This window comes from Arvicanthis niloticus, chromosome 5 (assembly GCF_011762505.2).
Source record: "Arvicanthis niloticus isolate mArvNil1 chromosome 5, mArvNil1.pat.X, whole genome shotgun sequence".
NCBI lineage: Eukaryota > Metazoa > Chordata > Mammalia > Rodentia > Muridae > Arvicanthis > Arvicanthis niloticus.
Genome location: NC_047662.1, coordinates 36,880,434 through 36,905,270, shown reverse-complemented (window position 1 = coordinate 36,905,270; position 24,837 = coordinate 36,880,434). Strand labels below are relative to the sequence as shown.

Here is a 24,837-nt window from a genome sequence, read left to right as displayed (position 1 = left end):
GTGTTTCCTGTTACCAAGTGGTACCAGCCCATTTCTCTTTGACCCATATCACTTTATCTTTTCATTAGTATTAGGTACATTCATACTGTTTCACATAATTACAATCTGTCTTCAGAACATGTGTGTCTTTCTAACTGAACTCCACCTGTTAAACCAGGTCTCCTTCCTCTTCTTGAGCCCCTCCTAACCAGGCTTCTATATTCTGTCTTTATGAATTCAACTACTGTAAATATTGGGATTATATAATATTATACATTTGTGACTGGCTTTTCACTATTTCACATATCTTCATAGTTCATTCATGTGTCAGAATTTCATTTCTGTATATATAGCCTAATATAAATATCACCTTTTGTTTATTCAACTAAAATGAGGATTTAGTGGACATTTAGGTTTTTTTTTAGCTTTTGTGCTGATACAAATGAAGCTGTTATAAATATTATTTATAAATATATATCCGCTAGACTTCCTGCTTTTGATGATTTTGGACATTTACCCCAAATGTGGGATTGCTAGATGATTTGTTAATTTTGTGTTTACCTTTTGAAAAGGACTTAATACATTTTGGATCAATTATATAATAAGAGTGTTTTTAACATTTAAGTGCCATTTAAACTATACTTTAAAATCATGTTTTACTGGAATTCAAAGATCTTATGTCTTAAATTCCACTGAATAGTAGTCCTTAAATTCCTAAGCTGCAGAAGGAATTTTTTGTTAACACTAATTTAAATTAGAGAGCACCATGTTGATATTTTCCCCTCTGCTCAGTAACAGTACCACTGCCACTTAAAGCAATGACCTTCTTCCTAAACAGCTGTGGGTTTTCTTGAAGCTCTTCATGTTCAGACCTGCCCAAGAAAGCCCTAATGGCTTATTAGAAACACGATCTGTACAGAGAGTTGAAATCTGGAGGAGTTAGACATCAAGTAGTCTTTCCCTAGATTATATAATACCAGAAATAATATCAGATTTTGTTTCCATGGGGAGGACCTGCATGACTGCTGGAGACTTGAGGGTGTTGTAACTTCCAGCTGGTCTTGATAATAATATGTGAAGACAACCAGTGTTTAAGATTTTTTTTTTTAAATGTTTGCTATAATTTTGCTTCTCAGGGAAGAGGTAAATGACAAATTGCGGGACATGCCAGATGGTACCTTCTTAGTTCGTGATGCCTCAACAAAAATGCAGGGGGACTATACATTGACCTTGAGGTAAGTGCTTTTCTGCTTCTAGCTGGTATCCTCCTAACATGAATGTGTAGAAAGTTCTGTGTTTTATTTAAATCTTTATATATTTTCCATTTTTATTTAATTTAGATATATAATTTTTGCTTTTTTGGTTTTTTGTTTTTTGTTTTTGTTTTTTTTGAGACAGGGTTTCTCTGTGTAGCCCTGGCTATCCTGGAACTCACTCTGTAGACCAGGCTGGCCTCAAACTCAGAAATCCACCTGCCTCTGCCTCCCAAGTGCTGGGATTAAAGGTGTGTGCCACCACTGCCCAGCCTAGGCACCATTTTATGTTTAAATATTTTATGTACAATAAAGGCTCAGGGGTTAAGCATTGGCTGCAGAGGACTGGGTTCAATTTTCAGCACCTACATGGGCAGCTCGCAGCCAACCATCTATTACTCCAGTCCTTGGGGATCTGACACACTTTTCTGACCTTGGTGGGTAGCAGTCATATTTAGGGAATACATACATACATGCAAACAAAATACTTGTATACATATAATAAAATAGTTTTTTTTTTTTTTTTAAATTAAAGGAATCTTCAATATTTACCAGTTTACATGGGTCAATTCCTTGAATAGCAGTACTCAAAAAATGACCCTGTGATCTTCCTTCAGCAATAGTCCATTTTATTGTTGAATATTAAAAAAATTTAGAAGATTGTCTTTACACTGGGGATTATATCTAGGATTGGGAATATTGATATACTTAAGACATGGCTTTATCCTGAGGAGTTTGTAATCCAAGTGTGTGATAGTGGAGTAGGAGAAACAAATGTACCCTGTACCTTAACTGTTTCATTAGAGTTCTTTCAATTGCCCCTTCTGTTTACCCAGGCTGTCCTAGAACTTGCTATGTAAACCAGGCTGGCTTCAGACTCACAGATATCTGCTGCTCTTCCTCCCAAGTACTCGAACTAAAGGTGTGCACCACCACGCCCAGCTCTTGCTTTTTAACTGTTGAAACTATTGTTCTGCTTTCTGTCTCTAAACTTTACTATTCTAGGGCCCTCATATAAATAGAATCATACAAGTACTTATCCTTCTGTGTCTTGCTTATCATTTAAAAAAATTTATTTTATGTATATGAAAACACTGTTGCTCTTTTCAGACACACCAGAAGAGGGCATAGGATCCCATTACAGATGAGTGTAAGCTACCATGTGGTTGAACTCAGGACCTCTGGAAGAGCAGTCGTTGCTCGTAACTGCTGAGCCATCTCTCCAGCCCCTTGCTTATCATTCTTAAGTTTAATATATTTAAGGTTCATATATGTTACAGCATGGGCTCAAATTATATTTTCTTTAAGGCTGGATAATATTCTGCTGTATGTCTATATTTTAGTTTTCCATTCATTGATAGATATTGGCAAGAAAAATAAGCAAGAAAAAATTGTATTACTTTTGTTGATACACTTAACATAATTCTACTTGAACCTAGATTCTAGAGTATGAATTGTCTCTAACTATCCTTTAAAGTTTTCATCCATCTAGAAAAGATTTGGTAAATAGTTAGTTAGTTTTTAGTAAATATTTGAATAGAGCATAGATTAAGTGAAAGAAGGACAGAGGGCTTTCTCAGAGGCGATAACATGTGAGCTGTCCCTTCATGGGTTCTGGTAGCCAGACAAACAGTGGACTTAATTCAGTTTAATAAGCAGTTAATTTCAGGATATTTAATTACACAGGATATTTAACACATCAAAACTTTTGCCTGCTATAACCTCCACCTAGGAGGCAGAGGCAGGAGGATTGATAAATTCAGGCTTACCTGGGTAACTTACAGAGACTATCTCAAAACAAGAAGTGAAAAGTGGAGCTGGGCAGTGGTGGCGCACGCCTTTAATTCCAGCACTTGAGAGGCAGAGGCAGGTGAATTTCTGAGTTTGAGGCTAACCTGGTCTATCTACACAGTGAGTTCCAGGGCTATACAGAGAAACCCTGTCTCAGGGGTGGGGTGGGGGTGGGGGGAGTGAAAGGTGGAGAGATGGCTGGAGAGATGGCTCAGTGGTTAAGAGTACTGGCTGTTTTTCTAGAGAGCCCAGGTTCAGTTCCCATCGTCCCCTGGCAGCTCACAACTGTCTCTAACTGTCTCTGCAGTTGTAGAGTATCTGGTGTCCTCTTTTGAAGCACACAGTGCACAGACGTATAAGCAGGCAAACACCCATACACGTTAACATCTGTTAAAATAGAATGAGCATCCAGTTTATTTGTGGAATGCTCACTTAACATGAGTGAGGACCCTGGGTTCCATCTCCAGTGCTGCTGTTACAGCAAAAGAAAACACATTTTGCCTAAACAACCACATAGGCAGGTTCAAAAGAAGTAAGAAAGGTATATTGAACAAGAGTTAAAATAATAGAGTTTCAATAAATATGCTTTGGAGGATGTAAGAAATTAAGGAGATTCATTTTTAAGGGCATAATAAAAGCTGACCTTCATGGAAGAAATGACATTTTATGTGTAGAGATGGGGATGCATTATCATAACACTGGGAGCAGGGAAAGTGAAATGAGAAGTCAGAGCTATCTGGTGTGATGCAGTTTCTTTCTGGCTGTGTAATGTTTGTTAAAAGAAAGTGGGAGGGAAAGGTTCGAGGGCTTAGAGAGCCTTGAATTCTAAAGTTTGGAGTTTATAGTTAATATAGTAGGTGGGTGTAGAGAAGTTATGATCAGACTATATTTTAAAAGAAAGGAGAAACAGGGAGGGAGATACAGCCCAGTTGATGAGTACTTGCCTAGCATTTGAGAGAGAGACCCTGAGTTTGATTCTTAGGATCAGGTGTGCTGATGCATGCCTGCAATCTCAGCAGGATCCCAGGAGGATCCTAAATTCAAGGTCATACCCAGCTATATAATGAGTATGAGGCCAACCTGGGCCATATGAGACCCTGACTTAAAACAACAAAACAATTAAAGGAATAATGACAGATACTTAGGAATCTTTCACAGAGTGAGAAGTAGTCATGACTAAATTTAGGATTTATCACCCATTTAATATTTATTGAGTACTAACAGTGTTTACACTCTTCTAAGCAAAGAAAAGGACAACAGAGCACAGCCCTTCCCGTGTAGTGAGAAGGAAGGAGTGAAGACAGGGAGACAATACAGGACATTAAAAAAAGAAATGAGCTGAGACAATGTCACAGCCCATGAAGTGCTGCACAGGGGAGCACAATGCCCTCAGGAGTGTAGAATGAGGAGGCTCAGAAGGGCTTCTGAGGCAGTGGCCTCTGAAAGTTGGATTAGAAATCTCCAGCCAGAAAGGTGGACTCAGGGGAGAGAACAAAAAATACAGAAGCAATCTGGGGGAAGATTTATTGTAAAGACCACTTTGTGGTTGGCTTACATTATCATGCAGAGTATGTGAAAAGGTTGAAATTAGAATGGAAACAAATGCATAAAATAAATAAATCTTTAAAAACTAAAATAAAAAAATAGAATAGAAACAAGCTTTGCAAAAACTTAATGAACCATGAAAAGGAGTTTGAATTTTTTTTCTAAGTGCAAAAAGATTGGTAGATGATTATATATAGGGGATGACATGATCCAGTCCTGATTGCACATTGTCCTAAGATACTCCAGCTATTGTCAGAAAGGACTTGAGATAAAAGGATATGGAGAATTAAGTTCAAAAAAGCTTGGTAACAACAGGACTGGAAGAGAAGGTGAAAGTGATTGTGGTTTGAACTTGCTAAGCTTAATGCTGTGTTCCATTTGCAGAAATAGGAAAGTTGGATCAGATTTATTTTTAATTTTTAATTTAAAATTTTATTTTATGTGCCTTAGTGTTTTGCCTATATGTATGTCTGTGTGAAGATGTTGGGTCCTCTGGAACTGGAGTTACAGACAGTTGTGAGCCTCCCTGTGGGTGCTGGGAATTGAACCTGGGTCCTCTGGAAAAACAGCTAGTGCTCTTAACTGTTGAGAACCGAAATAGTCCCTGTTAGGGTGCCAAAAAATGTCACGGCCCAAGCAAAATGTTGAGGCCTGGGCTGCCCTGAGTTTGGTGGCCACTGTATCCCAAGTTGCCACTCCGGTCCGTGAGTCAGGGTTCAGCAAGAGAGAGAGTGAGGACAGACTCTAAGAATGGAGACCAGACAGAATGTGCTTCAATCCCGTTTATTCTTCAGTCTCTCTTCCTAGTCCAAGTCCCAAGTCTTGAATTCCTAGTTCCTAGTGCCTCCAAGTTCAAAGTTACTTCTTCCAAATGCCTGCTTCTCTGTCTTCTCTCTGCTGTGTCTGATTCTCTCATCTCTCTTCTGTCTGCCTCTCGCCTTTATATGTCTCACTTCTAAGCCATGCCTTTTGGTCACACCTTTAATCATGCCCTTAGGTCTTATCTCTAAACCTGATCTCTACACTTCTAAGTCACACTCTTAAGTTACACACCTTTAATCTCATACACCCAAGGTATCTAAACCAAGATTATCAGAGTGTGCTCAGCTGTTGTAGGCTATTGTAATCCAAGTCTCATGTCAGGGTATATGGCTCAAGATGGCTGCAAAGCTGATAGCTGCTTTCTGCTAAAAGTCGGCCCCCAACACTTAACCACTAAGCTACTTCTCCAGCATCTAGATGTTTATTTTTATTTATATGTATGTGTGTGTATGCCACCTGTATGTGTGTGCCTGAGAAGGTCAGAGGAGAGCATCAAATCCCCTGGAGCCACCCAATGTGGTTTGCTGGGAACTGAACTTTGGTTCTCTGAAAGAACAAATAGTAAGTACTTATTTTTTCCCGCTAAGATAGGGTTTCTCTGTGTAGCAGTCCTGGTTGTCCCGGAACCAGGCTGGCCTTGAACTTAGAGATCTGCCTGTCTCTGCCTCCCAAGTGCTGTGACTGAAGGCGTTTGCCACCACCACCTGGCAATAGTCTCTAAGACATTTCTTCAGTCCATCTACTGCAATCTTTTTTTTTTTGAGATAAGTATTGATTTTTAGCTCTCTAGAACTTTTAGGAAAAAAAAAAAAATATATATATATATATATATATATATATATATATATATATATATATATATATCTTAAGATCTATCTAGAGATGGTGATTCAATGCTTATGAGATCATAGAGCACCCCCCCCCTAAAAAAAGAGCTAGGCACCATATGTGTGCAGCTAACACAATGTCAATGAAAGAACGTATAGAGTGACAAGGGGGAAAGCTGAGACAGGTTTTTAAAGAGGGTAGCTATGTAGCCAGGAAACAGATAAGAGAGGAATAAAGCAAAGAGCAACATCATCAGAGGCATGGGGAAATGGTATGCTGGGAAGCAGGAGGCAGTGGTGGCACATGTCTTCAGTCCTAGCACTTGGGTGGCAGAGGCAGTCATATTTCTGAGTTCAAGGCCAGCCTGGTCTACATAGTGAGTTCTAAGCTAGTTAGGGCTACACAGTGAGAAGCTCTCTTGGAAAAAAAAAAAAAAGAATGAAAAGCAGCATCACCAGCATGCAGGGATAGGTAGGTGCCTGGGGAGATGGATCACTGGGTGACAGTGTTTGCTGCCAAGCCTAATGACTGAGTTCAGTCCTGGGCCCCACTATTTAGAAAGAAAGATATATACTGAAAGTCGTCCCATGACCTCCATAAACAATGTAATACATGAACATCATACATTTTCTTTTTTCTTTCTAAAGATTTATTTATTTACTTATTTTATGTATACGAGTACACTGTAGCTGTCTTCAGACACACCAGAAGAGGGCATCGGATCCCATTACAGATGGTTGTGAGCCACCATGTGGTTGCTAGGAATTGAACTCAGGACCTCTGGAAGAACAGTCCAGTCAGTGCTTTTTCTTTTCTTTCTTTCTTTCTTTCTTTCTTTCTTTCTTTCTTTCTTTCTTTCTTTCTTTCTTCTTTTTTTTTTGTTTTTGTTTTTTTTTTTTGTTTTTTGTTTTTTTTGAGACAGGGTTTCTCTGTGTAGTCCTGGCTGTCCTGATACTCACTCTGTAAACCAGGCTGGCCTCGAACTCAGAAATCTGCCTGCCTCTGCCTCCCAAGTGCTGGGATTAAAGGCGTATGCCACCACCGCCCGGCAGTCGTCCCTTCCCGGGGACCCAAAGCATGCCCCACCACTAGCTTGCTCAGTCAGTGCTCTTAACCACTGAGCCATCTCTCTAGTTCCATACATTTTCTTTTTAAAGAAGAAAGGCGCTGGTGCTCCCGGTTAGATGGCAGAGTGCTTGCCTAGACACACGAGTCTCTAAATTGGATCTCCAGAACCACATAAGCCAGTTACTATAGAAGACCAGAACTGAAGGTGAGGGCAGGGCAGTCTGAGGGTTAGTCTTGGCTAATAGAGTTTACTGGCAGCCTGGCTACCTGAGATCCTCCTCAAAACCATAGCCGCCAGAACCAACAAAAAAGAAAGAGCAGGAAGAGAAGGAAGGACTGGGCCAAGGACAGAGCCTGGATTTGATAAAATTACTGGTGAGCCTTTGATGGGAGAGATGAAAGTGAAACTAGATAGCAGAGAATGGGGTGGAGATGATTTTCCACAGAGTAACTAGCATTTTCATTGGATGAGATGACTCAGTAGTTAAAGGCACTTGCTATGCAAGCCTTGAGTTCAATTTCTAGAATCCATGTAAAAGTGGAAGGAGAAACCAGTGGCATGTGTCATTCCTCCAGTAATAAGTAATGATATATTAAAAACCAAAAGTGGTGCATACCTTTAATCCTAGTATTTGGGAGGCAGAGGCAGGCAGCTCTCTGAGTTTAAGGCCAGCCTGGTCTATAGAGTTAATTCCAGGACAACTGGTCTCCTAGAGTTGGGGTTACAGGTGGTTGTGGGCTCCTGGAATGGGAATGAGTTTGGTTCCTAGCATCTCCTTCCTGCAGTGCACAACTCATCAGACACCTGCAAGTGTGAGTATACACATGCATTTCATTAAAAATAAGTCTGTTTAAATCAAAGTCTTACTATAGTTTATAAGATGTTTTATGATCTTCTATTTCCTCTTACAGAATTTACTGTTCTCTCTTTTGGTCATTTAGCCCTTAAATCACTGGCCTCCTTGCTGGATTTAATTTAAATATATATATTTTTAAAGATGGTTTTACTATGTAGCCCTGGCTGACCTAGAACTTTCTATATAGAACAGGCTGGCCTTGAACTCACAAAAATCTGCCTGTTTCTACCTCCCACGTGCTGGGATTAAAGGTATATACCACCACCACTTTAGCCTTTATTCTTTTTATTTTTAATTTATTTACTTTGTGTGTGTGCATGTGTGTCATATTGTGTTTATGGAGGTCAGAGAGCAACTTAAAGGTTCCGGGCTTTTTTTTTTTTTTCTACTGAGTAGGTTCTGTGGATTGAGCTGAAGTTGTCAGGATTGATGGCAAGGCCCTTACCGATGAGCCATCTCTATGGCCCTTCTTTTTCTATTTTTAGCCTGAGGCAAGAAGATTGCCACAAGTTTGAGGCCAGTTTGATCTACACAGCATGTTTCAGGCCAACACTGGCTATAGTATAAACATTGTCTCAGAATGCTGAAACCCAATCCAGAAATCAGAATGTAGCCCTCTCCCTCCCCAGACCTCAGACCTGTGAAGTGTACATACGCTGTCTTAAGTTCTGTGAGAGCATGGGCTGAATCTGGCTTCTTCTATCATTGTGTCCATAGCACTTTGTGCAGTTCCTATTATAAAGTAGAGTAACTCCACCCCGAGTGAGGCAAGGCTTACTCACCTAACATGACTTAGTTAGCCAGCACTGCTTCAAACTTGTGGAATCTGACCTTGGGTAGTTTATTTTAGTTATATTTAAGTATAGCACAATTTTAGAAAAAAGTTTCTTGATGAAAATTAACTCAGTCCTGTGTATACAACAAAGCTTAAGACATGTTTATAATTGAAACTACAAAATATGGCCTCTTCTATAAAGATGTTTCTGTTGACTCAGAAACAATCCTTAAAATAAGGGTCTAGGGAGAATAACTGAAGTAAATGTGATAGCCTGTGGGAGTCAGGACCAGCCTGGCCACAAGGTAACATAGATGTTACTCAGGCTGTTATAAAGTACAATTGACATCTTGCATAAGGATGGGCTGATGACTGAGAAGCAGTGCTCAAGATCTAGGGAGCAAGAGTCCAGGATAAACAAACATTATAGTCTCGGGGACTTGTGTGAAACGCTGACCTACAGGGGTCTGGAGCTGTGGCTCAGTGGTTAAGAGCACTGGCTGCTCTTCCAGAGGTCCTGAAACCACATGATGGCTCACAACCCTCGGTAATAGAATCTGATTCTTTTATGGTGTGCAGATGAACATGCAGACAGAACACTCAAATACATAAATAAATAAATCTTTAAAAAAGGACTGGCCCTACAGATAGTAGAGGTCACCAGTGTTGTACTGCTATGGACAAACACCATGACTATGGCAAGTCTTATAAAGGAAACGTTTAATTGGAGTTGGCTGACAGGTTCAGAGGTTCAGTCCACTGTCGTCATGGCAGGGAGCATGGCGGCATGCAGGCAGAAATAGTGTTGAAGTACTTGAAAGTTTTACATCTAGATCTGAATGAATGCAGCAAGAAGAGAGACTGGGCTTGGCATGAGTTTCTGAAACCTCAAAACTTCCCTCCCAGTGACACACTTCCTCCAACAAGGCCACATCTCTGAATCCTTTCAAATAGTGCCACTCCTTGGTGACCAAGCATTCAAATCTCTGAGCCTTTCTATGGAGACCATTCTTATTCAAACCACCACACCAGGTTATTAACTATGTCCATTCCCTGACTTCTGGGTGTGAAACAGGTGTATGCGCCCCTTCCACTTTCCTGATTTTCCTAGTGCTTATCTATGAGCCCTCTATAGATGTTCAGCACATAAATTTGAATGAGGTTGGGTTTTTTTTTTTTGTTTTGTTTTGTTTTTTGTTTGTTTGTTTTTTGTTTTTCGAGACAGGGTTTCTCTGTGTAGCCCTGGCTGTCCTAGAACTCACTCTGTAGACCAGGCTGGCCTCGAACTCAGAAATCCGCCTGCCTCTGCCTCCCAAGTGCTGGGATTAAAGGCGTGTGCCACCACTGCCCGGCCAATTTGGATGAGTTTTAAGTGAGACAGACTAACTTGGATTTATTGTCTATATATGTGTGTATGTGTATACACCTATACTAATCACATGCCATTAGTTGATCCTTGTAATGTGCATTTTATATGAATAGTTCATCATTCTTCTAAATGCTGACCTAAGCCTTGTATAATTTGAATTTTAATCAGTCTATAGATTCAGGCCTATTTTGCTTAGTCTTTCACAAGTTTCAGTGGATCATTTTTCATGTATTATAAATACACTGCATAAAGTGTATAAACCCGTCCCCCATATCATGGTGCTGTTAGAAAACCTGAATGGGAATAGCACAGTATTTGCTGTTATAGCTAAATCAACCTGGTGTGGGTTTAGATGATGCTTTGTGGGGCTTATAAAACATTGCCATTTTAATTTTAGTTATAAATTCCTTTTTTTCTTATTTCCTATTTCCCCTTTCTTTTCTTCTCTTTCATTTTCTTTTCTGGGGAAGGGCCTTGTAGCCCAGATATACTGGGCTCACACTTTTGATTCTCCCTCAGTGTCCCAGGTTTACAGGAACGTACTACCATACTTGTCTTAGAAGTTCTCTTTAGGGATTATTTGTACTTGACTCGGTAAATAAAGGTGGTCTGTGGTACTTACGCATAAAATTCTGTCTGTAATATGAACCTTGAGTGTATTGATGACACTGAAACAAATGTTTATAATTCCTTTTGTATAGAGATGGCTTCTGCTTCTGTTCAAAGACAGAAACTGCCTCTATTGTCCATGACAAATTAAAAAAAATTCACAAAATAACAAAAAACAATTAACTTACTTACATTTTAGTTATTTTTAAGTAATATTTTGGGCTAAATTTCTCAATATTAACTGTTCTATAGATTTGGGTATTTTATATTGATTTATTTTGAGATAGGGTCTCTCTATGTAGTCCTGGCTTTTCTGGAACTCACTATGTAGACCATGGTAGCTTCAAACACACAGAGATTCTCTTGCCTCTGCCTCAGAATAAAGACGTGCATGACCATTCCCATCCCAGATGTTTGATTTTTAATAACTAAGGTATCTTATGGACAAAAGAAATAGAAGAAAAAAAACCAAACAGACAAAAAAAAAAAAAAAAAAAAAAAAAATTTAAGGTGTGATGGCCCTATGCTTGGAGGCAGAGGCAGGGGGATCTCAGCTGTTCAAAACCAGTCTGGTCCACAAAGCAAGTTCTAGGATAGCCATGACTACACAGAGACTTTGTCATAAAAACACCAAACAAAACAAAGCAAAGCAAAGCAAAATAAAAAGAAATAAAGGCAAGAAAATAATATGAAATGCATAGTTTTAAACACATAATTATATATGCTGTCTTAGCACCTCTGCCTATTACCAAAATAACACATTTATTTGTTGTGAACTAAGTTCTTAATATCTCCATATGAAGTTAGTGTTTTAATAGAATTTTGGGGAAAATGCTACAATTATTGTTTTGTTGTTCACAGGAAGGGAGGAAATAATAAGTTAATAAAGATCTATCATCGGGATGGTAAATACGGCTTCTCTGAGCCACTGACGTTTAATTCTGTGGTGGAGCTCATCAGCCACTATCGCCATGAGTCTCTGGCTCAGTACAACCCCAAACTCGACGTGAAGCTGACGTACCCAGTGTCGAGATACCAACAGGTATGACGATTATTTCATATAATTTTATTCTTATTGGTTTATACTTATTTTCCTAATTAATCCTGAGTGTAGTGGGGCATGATTTTAATCCCAGCAGAAGCAGGTAGGTCTCTGCAAGTTTCAGGCTAGCCAGGGCTATGTGAGACCCTATCTCAAAAGAAAAGAAGAGGAAAATAAAAGAAGAAGATAAATTTCTTTCTTTTTTTTATATTTTATTTACATTTCAGATGCCATCCCCTTTCCCCATTTCCCCTCCCTAGAAAACCCCTATCCCATGCCCCCTTTTCCTTTTTGCTTTTATACAATTTTTTAAAATGTTAATCAAAGGCTTTATAAGTTTGTTAATGCTCAATCAGAAGTGTAAACCAATACCCAACCTAGATATATAAACTATCTTTGGTGGAGACACGTGAACATCTGCCTCCATGCCCCCCTCTCTTTCTCTCTCCTTCTCTCTCTCATCACCTAGCTTCTCTTCTTCATCTTCTCCTCTCCTTATCTCTTCCTCTCGGTACTCCTTCCCCCTTAGCTCCTCCTACACATCACCCTTCCTGTTAAAATAAAACTTTTTTCTCACAATACAATTAGAGCATATTTATTCCTTTTTTGGGGGTGGGGGGTTGTTTTGTTTTTTGAGACAGGGTTTCTCTGTGTAGCCCTGGCTGTCCTGGAACTCACTCTGTAGACCAGGCTGGCCTCGAACTCAGAAATCCACCTGCCTCTGCCTCCATCTGCCTCCCAAGTGCTGGGATTAAAGTCGTGTGCCACCACGGCCCGCCCGGCTGAGCATACTTATTACTAATTGTACCAGTGAGGTACAAGATAGTCCTAATACCCAGTCCATCATTTTGTTGACTAACCAGAAAGAAGGTAAATTTCTTAAGTAACATTTTAAGTATATTAGATTAGTTTTTTTTGGTTTTGTTCTTTGAAATAGGGTTTCATGTATACGGGCTGGCTTTGAAGTCACTATGTAGCCAATAGTGATCTGGAACTTACGATCTTCCTGCCTCAGTCTCCTGAGTGCTGGGATTCTGTTTTTTGCTATCCACCTCACCTTTTGGGGGCGGTGTGTATGTGAGCCCAGAGGTCATCTCAGGTGTTTTGAGTCAGTTTCATTGGTACCTGAGGTTTACTGATTATCCTAGGCTGGATGACCCAGGGATCCACCGATTTCTGCCTCCCTAGCAGTGGGGTTCAAGCGTGTGCCACCAAGCCTCGATTTATTCTCTGGAGCTGAGGATCAGATTCAAATCTTGATATTTATTTAACAGGCACTTACCAACTGAGCTGACTCTCCAGCCCTATTTCTTTTTTTCTTTTTTTAATTTAAAAGTTTTGTGTATGTGTGCTAGTGTGTGCATGTGTGAGGGTCTGAAAGGCCAGAAGACATTACATTTTGTGAGCTGGAGTTACAGGCAGCTGTGAACTGCTGGGAGTGAGCTTGAGTGCTCTGACAGAGCAGCCAGTACTCCCAACCATCAGCCATCTCTCCAGTTCCTCCAGTCTTATTTCTTACTCTCTTTTTAAATATTTTCTTGGCCAGGCAGTGGTGGTGCATGCCTTTAATCCCAGCACTTGGGAGGCAGAGGCAGGTGGATTTCTGAGTTTGAGGCCAGCCTGGTCTATACAGTGAATTCTAGGACAGCCAGGGCTATACAGAGAAACCCTGTCTTGAAAAACAAAACAACAACAGTAAAAAGGTTTTACTGTATTTTACTTTATGTGTATGATTGTTTTGCCTGCCTGGTATGTCTGTCTGTGCATGTATATATGTGCCTGGTGCCCACTGAGGCCAGAAGAGGGCATTGGATTCCCTGGAACTAGAGTTATAGATGGTTGTTAGCTATCACGTGGGTGCTGGAAATTAAACCTAGGTTCTCTGGAAGAGCAGCCAGTGCCCTTAAGCACTGAACCATCTCTCTAGCCCCATATTTCTTAATTTTTTATAATGTTATTTTTATCTGACTTAAAATCTGATCTTAGTGTTAACTAAAAAGTGTTGTTCTTGCTGAGTGGATGGTGTGTGCCTTCAGTCCCAGCACTAGAGAGGCAGAGCATCACTGTGAGTTTCAAGCCACCCTGGACTACATACTAAGATCCTAGCTCAAGAAACAAAACAAAACAAAACAAAACAAATTCTTTACAAAATCAAATCATTTTTTTGGTGCTTGCTATTAAAACAGGACTTCTAAAGTTGAAATATAATTTAAATGTAAATAGACCTGGAAAAACATGTCAGAATTAATAATGTTGCTTCATTTTATTTTCTTCTGCTTATGTAGGATCAGTTGGTAAAAGAAGATAACATTGATGCAGTAGGTAAAAACCTGCAAGAGTTCCACTCTCAGTATCAGGAGAAGAGCAAAGAATATGATAGGCTGTATGAAGAATACACCAGAACGTCACAGGTGAGAGCTCTTGTTTCAGATGATCTTTGTGCTATATTATGGTTGGTAGATTTTGAGTAGTTGCCTGGGCCAGTCTGCTGTCTATCTGTATTAACCCAGGGGGTCAGGAATGTGGCTTGTCTGGTAGAGTGCAGATTGTCTGTCATTCACAAAGCCCTAGGTTTGATCCCTGCATCACATTAAACTGGATGTGGTGGTGCAAGCCTTTAATCCCTGGCACTGGGGAGTTGGAAGTAGGAGGATCAGAAATTCAAGGTCATCCTCAGCTGTGTAGCTAGTTGGAAGCTAATCTGGGATACATGGGGACCTTTCTCCAAAAAACGTTTTCAAAATTAGGTAATAGTATAAATGATAAAATTAGCAAAATGACAAATTTCTGAAATAGAAATTAATTTTTGTCCATATGGGCTATCTTGGAACTTGCTCTGTAGACCAGGCTAGCCTTAAACTCAGAGATCTGCCTGCCTCTGCCTCCCAAGTGCTAGGATTAAAGGTATTACCTCATCCAGCTGGTTTTGTGATTTTTAAGACAAACATTTATTTATGTTTTGCTTGCATGATTGTCTGTGCACCGCACGTATGCCTGGTGCCCATGAGGGTAGAAGAAGCCATCAGAACTGGAGTTATGGATGGTTGTGAGCCATCATGTAGGTTCTGGGAATCAAACGTGCATTTTCTGCAAGAAGAATAAATGCTCTTACCCACAGAGCCATCTTCCTAGCCTGAAGTTCTCTGCTTTAAAGTGGCTTCCTATTTATTTTTATAAAGTTGGTATTAACATCCCATCTTTGTTTTTTTTTTTAAATATTTACTTTAAGCTAAAGTTTTGTTGGTTTTGTTGATCTTTTTAAAGAACAGTTTTTGATTTTGTTAATTTCCCCTCCCTTCCTATCTCATTTTCTTACCCTTCTTCCCTTTCCTTCTTCCTTTCTTTTGTTGTTGTTTCTTTGTGTTTTTGTTTTTGCTTCTTTGCAACTCAGTCTCATTTAACCCAGTGTATTCCTGGCCCTTCTACCTGTACCTTGCGTGCTGGAGCTGCAGGTGTGAGCCTCACTCTTCGCTGGCTTTCTTTCTCTGCTTTCTCTTCTTGTCGTTACTGCTTCCTTCTGCTAGCTTTGCATTTCATTTGGTTTTTTTTTTCTTTTTTTTTCTTAGATTCTTATGTTATCCAATATATAGTTGATTTGAGAGCACAGATTTCTTTGAAAAAATCACTTACTAGTATTATGAGGATACTTCTGCAGGTCAGAGGGCAACTTTGTGGAGCCTCGAGGTCTGAGTCCCAGGGCCCTTTAACTGTCAGCTTACTTCTTTTCACTGTGAAAAAGAATGTGACCAAAAGCAACATGGGAAAGACCCTTCTTTGGGTGATTTTTCCTGTATCCTATCAGGAGGGGAACTCGGAGCAGGAACTGAAGCAGACACCATGGAAGAATGCTGCTTGCTGATGTGCTCCCTGTGACTTGCTCAGCCTGCTTTATACAATCCAGGAACACCTGCTCTGAGGTGGTGCCTCCCACAGTGGGCTGGGCCCTCCTGTCTGAGTTGTTAACCCAGAAAATGTCCCATCGACTGTCCTACAGGCCAGCCTGACGCAGGCTGTTCTCAACTCGGTTTTCTCCTCTGAGAAGGCCCTACCCTGTGTCACACTAACAGAACCGACCAGCGCACCCAGTGACCCTGCCCGTGTCACACTTAACAGAGCCGACCAGGGCACCCAGTGACCCTGCCCGTGTCACACTAACAGAACCGACCAGCACACCCAGTGACCCTGCCCGTGTCACACTTAACAGAGCCGACCAGCGCACTCAGTGACCCTGCCCGTGTCACACTTAACAGAGCCGACCAGCGCACCCAGTGACCCTGCCCGTGTCACACTAACAGAGCCGACCAGCGCACTCAGTGACCCTGCCCGTGTCACACTAACAGAGCCAACCAGCACACCCAGTGACCCTTTGCACTTCTATCCCTCCTACCACTCTTGCTTTTGTTTTTGATTTTTGGAAACAGGTTTCTCTGTGTAGCCTGTTTGTCCTGGAACTCACTGTGTAAACCACTCTACAGTTTTTTAACCGTAGGTGTTCACATCTATAAAATACCCTGGATACTGCTTTTATCATGTCCCATAAGTGTTCTTATGGAGTGGGTAGGTCTCATGTCAAGGCATTTTCTAATTCTGCCTGTCGTTTCTTTATTTATTTTACATTATTCTTATTCTATGAGGTGAGTGTCACTAGCCCTGGCTAGCCTGGAACTTCACTGTGATAAGGGTAGCCTGGAGCTCACAGAGATCTGTCTGTCACCAATTCATAAGGCTTCTGGGATAAGGATACATACACCACCATGCCTGGATTTTGTCATTTATTTTTTGAACCATTAGTTGTTTCAGAGCATGTTATTTATTTCCTGTGTATCTCTGACTTTTCTAACTTTTCTTCTATGATTTCTTTCTTTTCATTGTGGATCAGAGAAGGTCCTCTGTATGATTGTAGTCTTATAGTCTATTAAAACTCAAGGCTAGAAAGATGGCTCAGCATTTAAGAACATTTGTTGCTTTTGTTGTTCTGTTTTGTTTTGAGATAGTTTTTCTCTGTGTAGCCCTGACTGTCTGCCTCCACAGTGTTGGGATTGAAGGTATATGCCACTGCGGCCAGATAAGGTTGCTGGCTCTCGCAAAGGATTTAGGTTTGGTTCCCAACACTCAATGGTGGTTCACAACCATTTTTAACTATACTGCCAGGGGATCTAATGCCTTCTCCTGACCTAGAGTGTTTTGGCACTGGACACAAATGTAGTGCACACGTATACGTGCATGCCACTCATACACATAAAATTAAATAAATCTGAAAAAAATTAAAACTTATTAAAACTTGTTTTATGGCTTAATGTGATATATTTTGGATATAATATTTGGAATGTTATATTTTTATTTAAGAATTACCGGGCAGTGGTGGTACACGCCTTTAATCCCAGCACTTGGGAGACAGAGGCAGGCGGATTTCTGAGTTCGAGGCCAGCCTGGTCTACAGAGTGAGTTCCAGGACAGCCAGGGCTACACAGAGAAACCCTGTCTCAAAAAACCAAAAAAAAAAAAAAAAAAAAAAAAAAGTTTTAAAAAAAGGATTACCTATATTCTATTCTTGCTATGTGAAGTGTTTTTATTATGCATATTAAGTATATAATTGGGTTAATTTACAGATAAAAATCTTTGTAATATTACAAAACACTATTATTATGCATCTGTCCTTGCCTGACCCCCCCCTTTTTTTGAGATGGATTCTCATTATATAGCCCTGGATAGTCTGGAACTCACTGTGTAGACCAGGCTAACCTTGAACTCATGGATATCTACGTGTCTCTACCTCTCAAGTGCAAGGGCTAATACTAAAACTTATGCCAACTTGCCCTAAACCTGTATTTTGTTATATATCACCATCCAAGATTACATTTATATATGTTTTATGCCTATAATGATTCTCTTACTCATTTCCCTTTCACATCATATAAAATAAAAGAGGCAGGTCTAGGTATACAACTCACTGATAGAATGCTTATTCAGCATTTGTAGCTTCCTGGTTTTGATCTCAAGCCTTGGAAGCAAAATCCCCTAATTTACTAACTGTAAAACCTTATACTATGAATGGCTATTTCACTATCCATGTACTATTGACCAATTTAATGGAGTCAGTCTGTAAATAGCTCAGTGATTTTTTTCTCCTATCACCACACTCATAGGCTCATTGTGCTAAAGCAATAGAAGACATTGAAACTTGAAATAAGGGTGTAGATACCAAGCACACACAATACATAACATTTGGGCAAACACTCACATAAAAATAAACAAATGTCCTTGATGCTCTTTTAGTCCTTCCTCCCCCTCTTCTGTGGGCTTCCCTTTGCTCCATCTAGTGTTGGCTGTGGGTCTCTGCATCCACTCCCTTCAGTTGCTGGATGATGCCTCTCTGATGACAGTTGGGCTAGGCACTGAGTATAGCAGACTATCATTAGGAATTATTTAATTGACTTTTCTTTCCCAGTGTGTGTTTGGTTCTATTCTGGGTCTCTAGGCTGTCCAGCCTCTGGTTCCTGGCTGCTGGCTGTCTGGACAGTATTAGGTATGGGCTCCCTCTCATGGTGTGTGCCTCATATTGGACAAGTGATTGGTTGGTTGTTGCCACAAGTCCTGTGCCACTATTACCCCAGAACATCTTAGAGGTTAACAGTTTTGTAGCTGGGTTGATGTCCCATTCCTGCTGCTAGAAGCTTCGCCTTGTTATAAAAGATGGCCAGTTCAGTTTCTGTGTCCCCATTACTAGGAATCTTTGCTAGGATCACTCTCATAGGAGCCGGAGGGGTTGTGGATACCACAAGAACACACCCACAGAATCAACTAAGCAGGGCTCAAAGGGGTCATAGAAACTGAAGCAACAGTCACGGATCCTGTATGAGTCTGAGCTACGCCCTTTGCATATGTTATGGTTGTATAGTTTGGCATTCTGTGAGACTCCTAATGGTGGGACTCTTTTGCTTGCTTTTGGGACCCTTTACTTCCTGCTGTGTTGTCTTGTCCAGCCTTAATATGAGGGTTTAGGTGTAAAGAGAATATCTTCTATATTGTACGGATACATCACCTGTTAATTAAAAAGCCTGTGGCCTATGTCTTAGGCAGGACATAGAGGTGGAACATTCTGAAGAGACAAAGGATTTGGGGAGAGAGCCCAGGGGAGATGTGAGGAGATAAACTCATGGTGCCTAAGCACAGGTAACCAGCCACATGGTAGAATGTAAAGTAAATGGGTTGTCTTAAGTTATGAGTCTAGCCAGAGTTGAGCCTAGCTATCTGAGGGCAGAGAACTCATTATTTGAATAACACAAGTGTAAACTTCACACAGTGTATAGGAACATTATGCCTACATGTAGGCCAGTCCTGTTGTAAGTTATGCCATGTCCAGTTGATATCCCTAGGAGACCTGCTCTTCTTATGAAGGGAAACTGAGGAGAAGATCTTGGGGAGAAGGGAGATAGATATGAGGGGGGAACTGGGAAGAGTGGAGGGAATGGGGTCCTAAAATCCAAAACAACTCAAGCAGTCACTAGAGTCCAGCAAAGCAAGATCTTTATTAGAATTAGGCAGCGAAAACTGACCAGTCAGGGACAGCAGCACAGACTCGAGAGCTGACTGTCTTAGAACATTCACCTTAGTGAAGCAGAAAAATAATAAAGCCCACAGGCATCTGTGGTGGTTTGAATAGGTTTGGCCTCCATAAATTCATGTGTTTGAATGCTTGGTCGTAGGGAGTGGCACTATTGGAAGGTGTGGCCTTACTGGAGAAGGTGTGACCTTGTTGGAGAAAATGTGTCACTGTGTTGGTGGGCTTTAAGGCTTCCTATGTATGCTCAGGGTTCTTCCCAGTCCAGGAGATAATCTCCTCCTGGCTGCCTTGGGGTCAAAGTGTAGAACTCTTGGCTCCTCTAGCACCAAGTCTGCCTGCATGCTGCCATGTTCTCTGCCATGGTGCTAATGGATTAAACCTCTGAAACTAAACCAGCCCCAATTAAATGTTTGCCTTTATAAGAGTTGCCTTGGTCATGGTGTCTCTTTACATCAGTGAAACCCAAACTAAGACAGTATGTATGCCAAGGTACAGTTACAACATTTCATCAATCAGAATCATTTGTTCTTGTTCTGGTTAAAAACAATCATTATGTTTTGGGGGACAAAAGAAGAATGAGAAGGAAGTTGGCTAGCCACCTGGAAAGTCCCCAGCTTCCTGAGAGCCTGAGAACTTGAACTTAATTTCACTTTATGATCAAGATGGAGTCTGAAAACAAAATGACAGTACTTTGGGTAAGACTCATTTGTCTCATCCATACAGATGTAATGTATGAGAGAATAAATAAATAAATGGTTCTAAACATTGAAATAATATATAATATTAAATACATGTTGCATAAAGACATATAAGACACAGCAGCACAAATATCTGAGAAGACCAGATCTTTTGGGTTCAGACACTATCTTAGAGAACCTGACCTAAGGTTGAACTTGAGTTAACTAACAAACTGACACCTAGCACCAGTTTCCAGGTTACTAACCAATCTGAACCTCTAGGTTAAACGTCTCCCCCCGACACCCCCCACTTCACTTCCTAACAACCACCAATTGGGAGAAAAGCAGAAGTTAAGTTTGTGGTTTGGCTCTCAGCATCAGCCAATTATGTTAAAGGCCATAATGGTCCCCCAATCAGATGTGTGCCGGGCTAGGTACCCCCTTCTTGCCTCTATAAATGCTTTCTTGAAACTAGGCTCAGGGCTGACTCCTCCCATTCTGATTTGTCAGAGACAGTGGTGGGACCTAAGCTCAAGCTTGAATAAAGAGACCCTAATACTATTACATCGGAATCAGCTCCTTGGTGGTCTTTTTGGGGTTAACAAACGCTTCCTGGCACAACAATCAAGTAGTAAAAAATTATCAAAATATCAAAATCATTCTTTTTTGTTTGTTTGTTTTTTTGAGACAGGGTTTCTCTGTGTAGCCCTGGCTGTCCTGGAACTCACTCTGTAGACCAGGCTGGCCTCAAACTCAGAAATCCACCTGCCTCTGCCTCCCTAGCACTGGGATCAAGGTGTGTGCCACCACCACTGGGCTTAATGTTGTTGTTGTTTTAATTACATTTTATTTATTTGTTTATTTGTTTGTGTGTTTGTGTGTATGCATACTGCGGCACGTGTGGAGGTCAGAGGATAGCTTTCAGGAGTTGGTTCTCTTCTTTTATCATGTGAGTCCTGGGACCAAACTCAGGTCATCAAGCTTGGTGTCAGATGCTTTTTCTCATTGAGTCGTCTTCTTGGCCTGGACATGACTTGTTAGAACAGCTCGTTGTACTGTCTTTCCTAGTGCTATGGCTCCTGACTGTACTACAGCTGCTCTCCACCTTGCAGCGTTTGCACTGGCTAACTGTTTGCCTCAGAAGACTTTTTAAAAGCCTGGCTAGCCGTCTGACTTCCATTTACTCTGCTCAGACAGATGTCATCATCTCAGTAAGGCCTAGTTGGCATCTTTATTTAATAAATTGAATGTATTGGTCAGGCATAGTGACAAATGCCTGAATCTCAGCACTTGAAAGTTAGAGACAGGAGGATCAGGTATTCAGAGTCATCCATGTTTTGGGTGAGAAGCTTCAGTTTCACAGATTCTCTTAGCATCTATCAGGTAGTACTTCCATGTAGTGTATTCTTAATAACCATTCACTGAAATCAGTAAGTATGAGATAGTTGAAAAACTAGCCTACTAGGTGAAAATTTCTAGAACTATAAGTATTCAGGATAGCCGTCTGTGGTGGTTTGATGATGCTTGGCCTGTGGGAATTGGCACTTTTCTTTCTGGAAGTTTTTAAGCAATCATTACTTTTCTGAGAAGTATACTGAGCCAGAGTTAAGCCTGTAAGTGTGTTTATTTTTCTTCCTGCAGGAGATCCAGATGAAGAGGACCGCCATTGAAGCCTTCAATGAGACGATTAAGATATTTGAGGAGCAGTGTCATACCCAGGAACAGTACAGTAAAGACTACATCGAGCGGTTTCGCAGAGAGGGGAATGAGAAGGAGATTGAGCGGTGAGTGTGCTTAATACCTCATGCGAGACTGAAACAGACTGTTCTTTTTTTCTTTTCTTTCTTTCTTTTTTTTTTTTTTTTTTTTGGTTTTTCGAGACAGGGTTTCTCTGTGTAGTCCTGGCTGTCCTGGAACTCACTCTGTAGACCAGGCTGGCCTCGAACTCAGAAATCCGCCTGCCTCTGCCTCCCAAGTGCTGGGATTAAAGGCGTGTGCCACTACCACCAGGCCAAACTGTTCATTAGTGATACTTTTCTGTCTTTTTTTTTTTTTTAAATATTTATTTATTTAATTAATTTATTTAATGTATGTGAGTATACTGTTGCTGTCTTCAGGCATACAGAAGAGGGCATCAGATCTCATTACAGATGGCTGTGAGCCACCATGTGGTTGCTGGGAATTGAACTCAGGATCTCTGCAAGAGCAGTCAGTGCATTTAACTGCTGAGCCATCTCTCCAGCCTGTCTTGTTTGTTTTTACCCCCTCAAGTTGCATATGGAACTGCTGGCTATTCACACTAATGCTACCAGATGGCATCTCTTGTATGTGTTTTATCTCTGTAAATTCTTAATTCTTACCCATTCTGTAGAACTTAGGTTAGATATAACCTTTTACAGAAAAGTCTTCCCCAATACCTCATGGTGTTTAGGGGTATTTTGCCAGTGTTCATACAGTGTTCGCTCCTGGTCCCATTATAACATATGCCCACTGAACTGCCAGCTCACTAAGAATAGACATGGTGGCTTACTTTTTCCCTGATGTAGCCCAACACTTATGGCTACCATAGCCATGCTTTTACATGCTTTTACAGTACCAGTTGAGGCAGGAGGATTGCTTAAACCCAGGAATTCAAGACCAGCCTGTGTAGCACAGTGAGACCCTATGTCAAACAAACCCCAAAAGATATTAGGACTCTGTTTTTGCTTCATGATCTTCCTGTTTCTGTTGTTATTTTAGACTTAATATGTCATGTATTTTTACAGAATTATGATGAATTATGACAAATTGAAATCACGTCTTGGTGAGATTCATGATAGCAAAGTGCGTCTTGAGCAGGACTTGAAGAAACAAGCTTTGGACAACCGGGAAATAGATAAAAAAATGAATAGCATCAAACCTGACCTGATCCAGCTCCGTAAGATCCGAGATCAGCACCTTGTGTGAGTAGTCTGGGGCTGTGCTGAAGGAACACACCAGTGTTGGTGTTTTACTGGAACTAGAAATATCAATGGGAGAACAACTTGAGAACTAGAAGGTAATATATAAGAATTTAGGAATGGGCCCGTTAGTAGTAGGAGGACCCAGAATGGCACAAATTAAGTCAGGATATAGTGCTGTACTTCATGCAAATACTTGGGAACTCTCAGATGAAATTGTAAGGCCTCCATGAATGGAGGACCTCACCCAAGCCTTGGGAATTCACGGCCACCCATTAACTGCAAGACACCAAACTTGATGTAATCAGCAAGAGGCATATTTTAATCAGTATACTGAGGTCAAGACCTGTAGCCCACACAGGGGCAATGGGGTCTGACCCCGGGGCTTTGGAGACAGAGAGAATTTAAAGCCCAAAACCACAACTCAGGGGGGAAACCACAACCCAGGGAGAGTAAGGGAGGGCTATTGGAGAGCACCTGTGGAAAGTCCCAGCCCATTATTCAGTTTGTGACAGGGTACAAGGAACAGGCTATTCTCTAAGAGCCTATACGTAATCAGCGAAGTTCCTGGTATCCAGGATGTACAGACACTCTGAGAACTCCCAACTCAAACTCTCCTGGTATCCAGAGTGTACAAATCAAACTCTCCTGGTATCCAGGGTGCACAGGCATGCTAACTTGAACTCTCAGCTCAAACCCTATTCAATCTATCTTATGGTCAGTTTTTAGTTCCTGGGACCCATAGCACTTGGTCACACTGTCTTGAACTCCGAGCTCTGAACTCTATTCAATCTATCATCTATTTTGACTTGTGGATAGCTAGTTTCCTAGGACCCAGAACGCAGAACAAGCTGATCTGTACTCTTGACTCCATCTGTGGAAGGTTTAAAAATTTTTAACTCTTTCAAAATTAGCAAAGTGTTACAGACTAAAAATTATATATTGAGGCTGGAGAGGTGGCTCTGTGGTCAAGACCTCATGCTGTTCTTCCAGAGGACCCAGGTTTCCAGCACACACATGGTGGCTCACGATCATCTGTAACCCCAGCTCCAAGGGATCTGATACCCTTTTCTGAACTTTGTGGGTATCAGGTACATGATGCACAGACATACATACAGGCAAAACTTTTATAAGGTAAAATAAATATAAAAAAGAAAAGTGTACATTGATGTTTCCTTAAAATATAAAAATGTAGAAATTGTCGTTTTATGGTGGAATCACAGAAGTAGAATTATACCCTAAGGGTAAATTCTACAAATAAGTCAATAGAACAGGCAGTTCCTTAAAGAAGTTTTAGGCTTAAGAAATGATACATGTTTGTAATCCTAGTACTCAGGAGGTAGAGGCAGTAGGACCAGAAGTTCAAAGCCAGCCTCAACTACATAGTAAGTTTGAGGCCAGCCTGGACTACATGAGACACTCATATGTGTATGTGTATGAGACACTGTTTGGCGGGGGGAGTAGCGAGGGGGTGCTGACAAGATGGTTCAGTCGGTAAAGGCCACCAAGCTTGACAACCTGACTTAAGGCAATCCTCATGGTAGAAAGAAAGAACCAACCTCTGTAAATTGTTCTTTGACTTGTAAATGGAATTAATCATTCTATCTAGCTTGTGTAAAAGACACACAGTGAAGGTATTTCATTTATAAGCCGTAAGCCTAGATTGGGCAGGTTTAGAGCTGTTCTGACTCATTTCCCAGCCATATGTCCCTTGTTCCT

General features: G+C 40.8%; 1 protein-coding gene across 2 annotated transcripts in view; it reads left to right on the top strand.

Moving 5' to 3' along the window:
- The window catches only part of Pik3r3 (phosphoinositide-3-kinase regulatory subunit 3), an 84,131-nt gene that overhangs the window by 42,947 nt on the left and 16,347 nt on the right, over nt 1–24,837 (top strand). For both annotated transcript variants that reach the window (XM_076934401.1, XM_076934400.1), the window contains exons 3-7: nt 1,116–1,214; nt 11,758–11,938; nt 14,224–14,349; nt 21,821–21,963; nt 22,945–23,121. In XM_076934401.1, the coding sequence (XP_076790516.1) occupies nt 1,116–1,214; nt 11,758–11,938; nt 14,224–14,349; nt 21,821–21,963; nt 22,945–23,121 (726 nt within the window). The remainder of the gene's footprint in view (nt 1–1,115; nt 1,215–11,757; nt 11,939–14,223; nt 14,350–21,820; nt 21,964–22,944; nt 23,122–24,837) is intronic.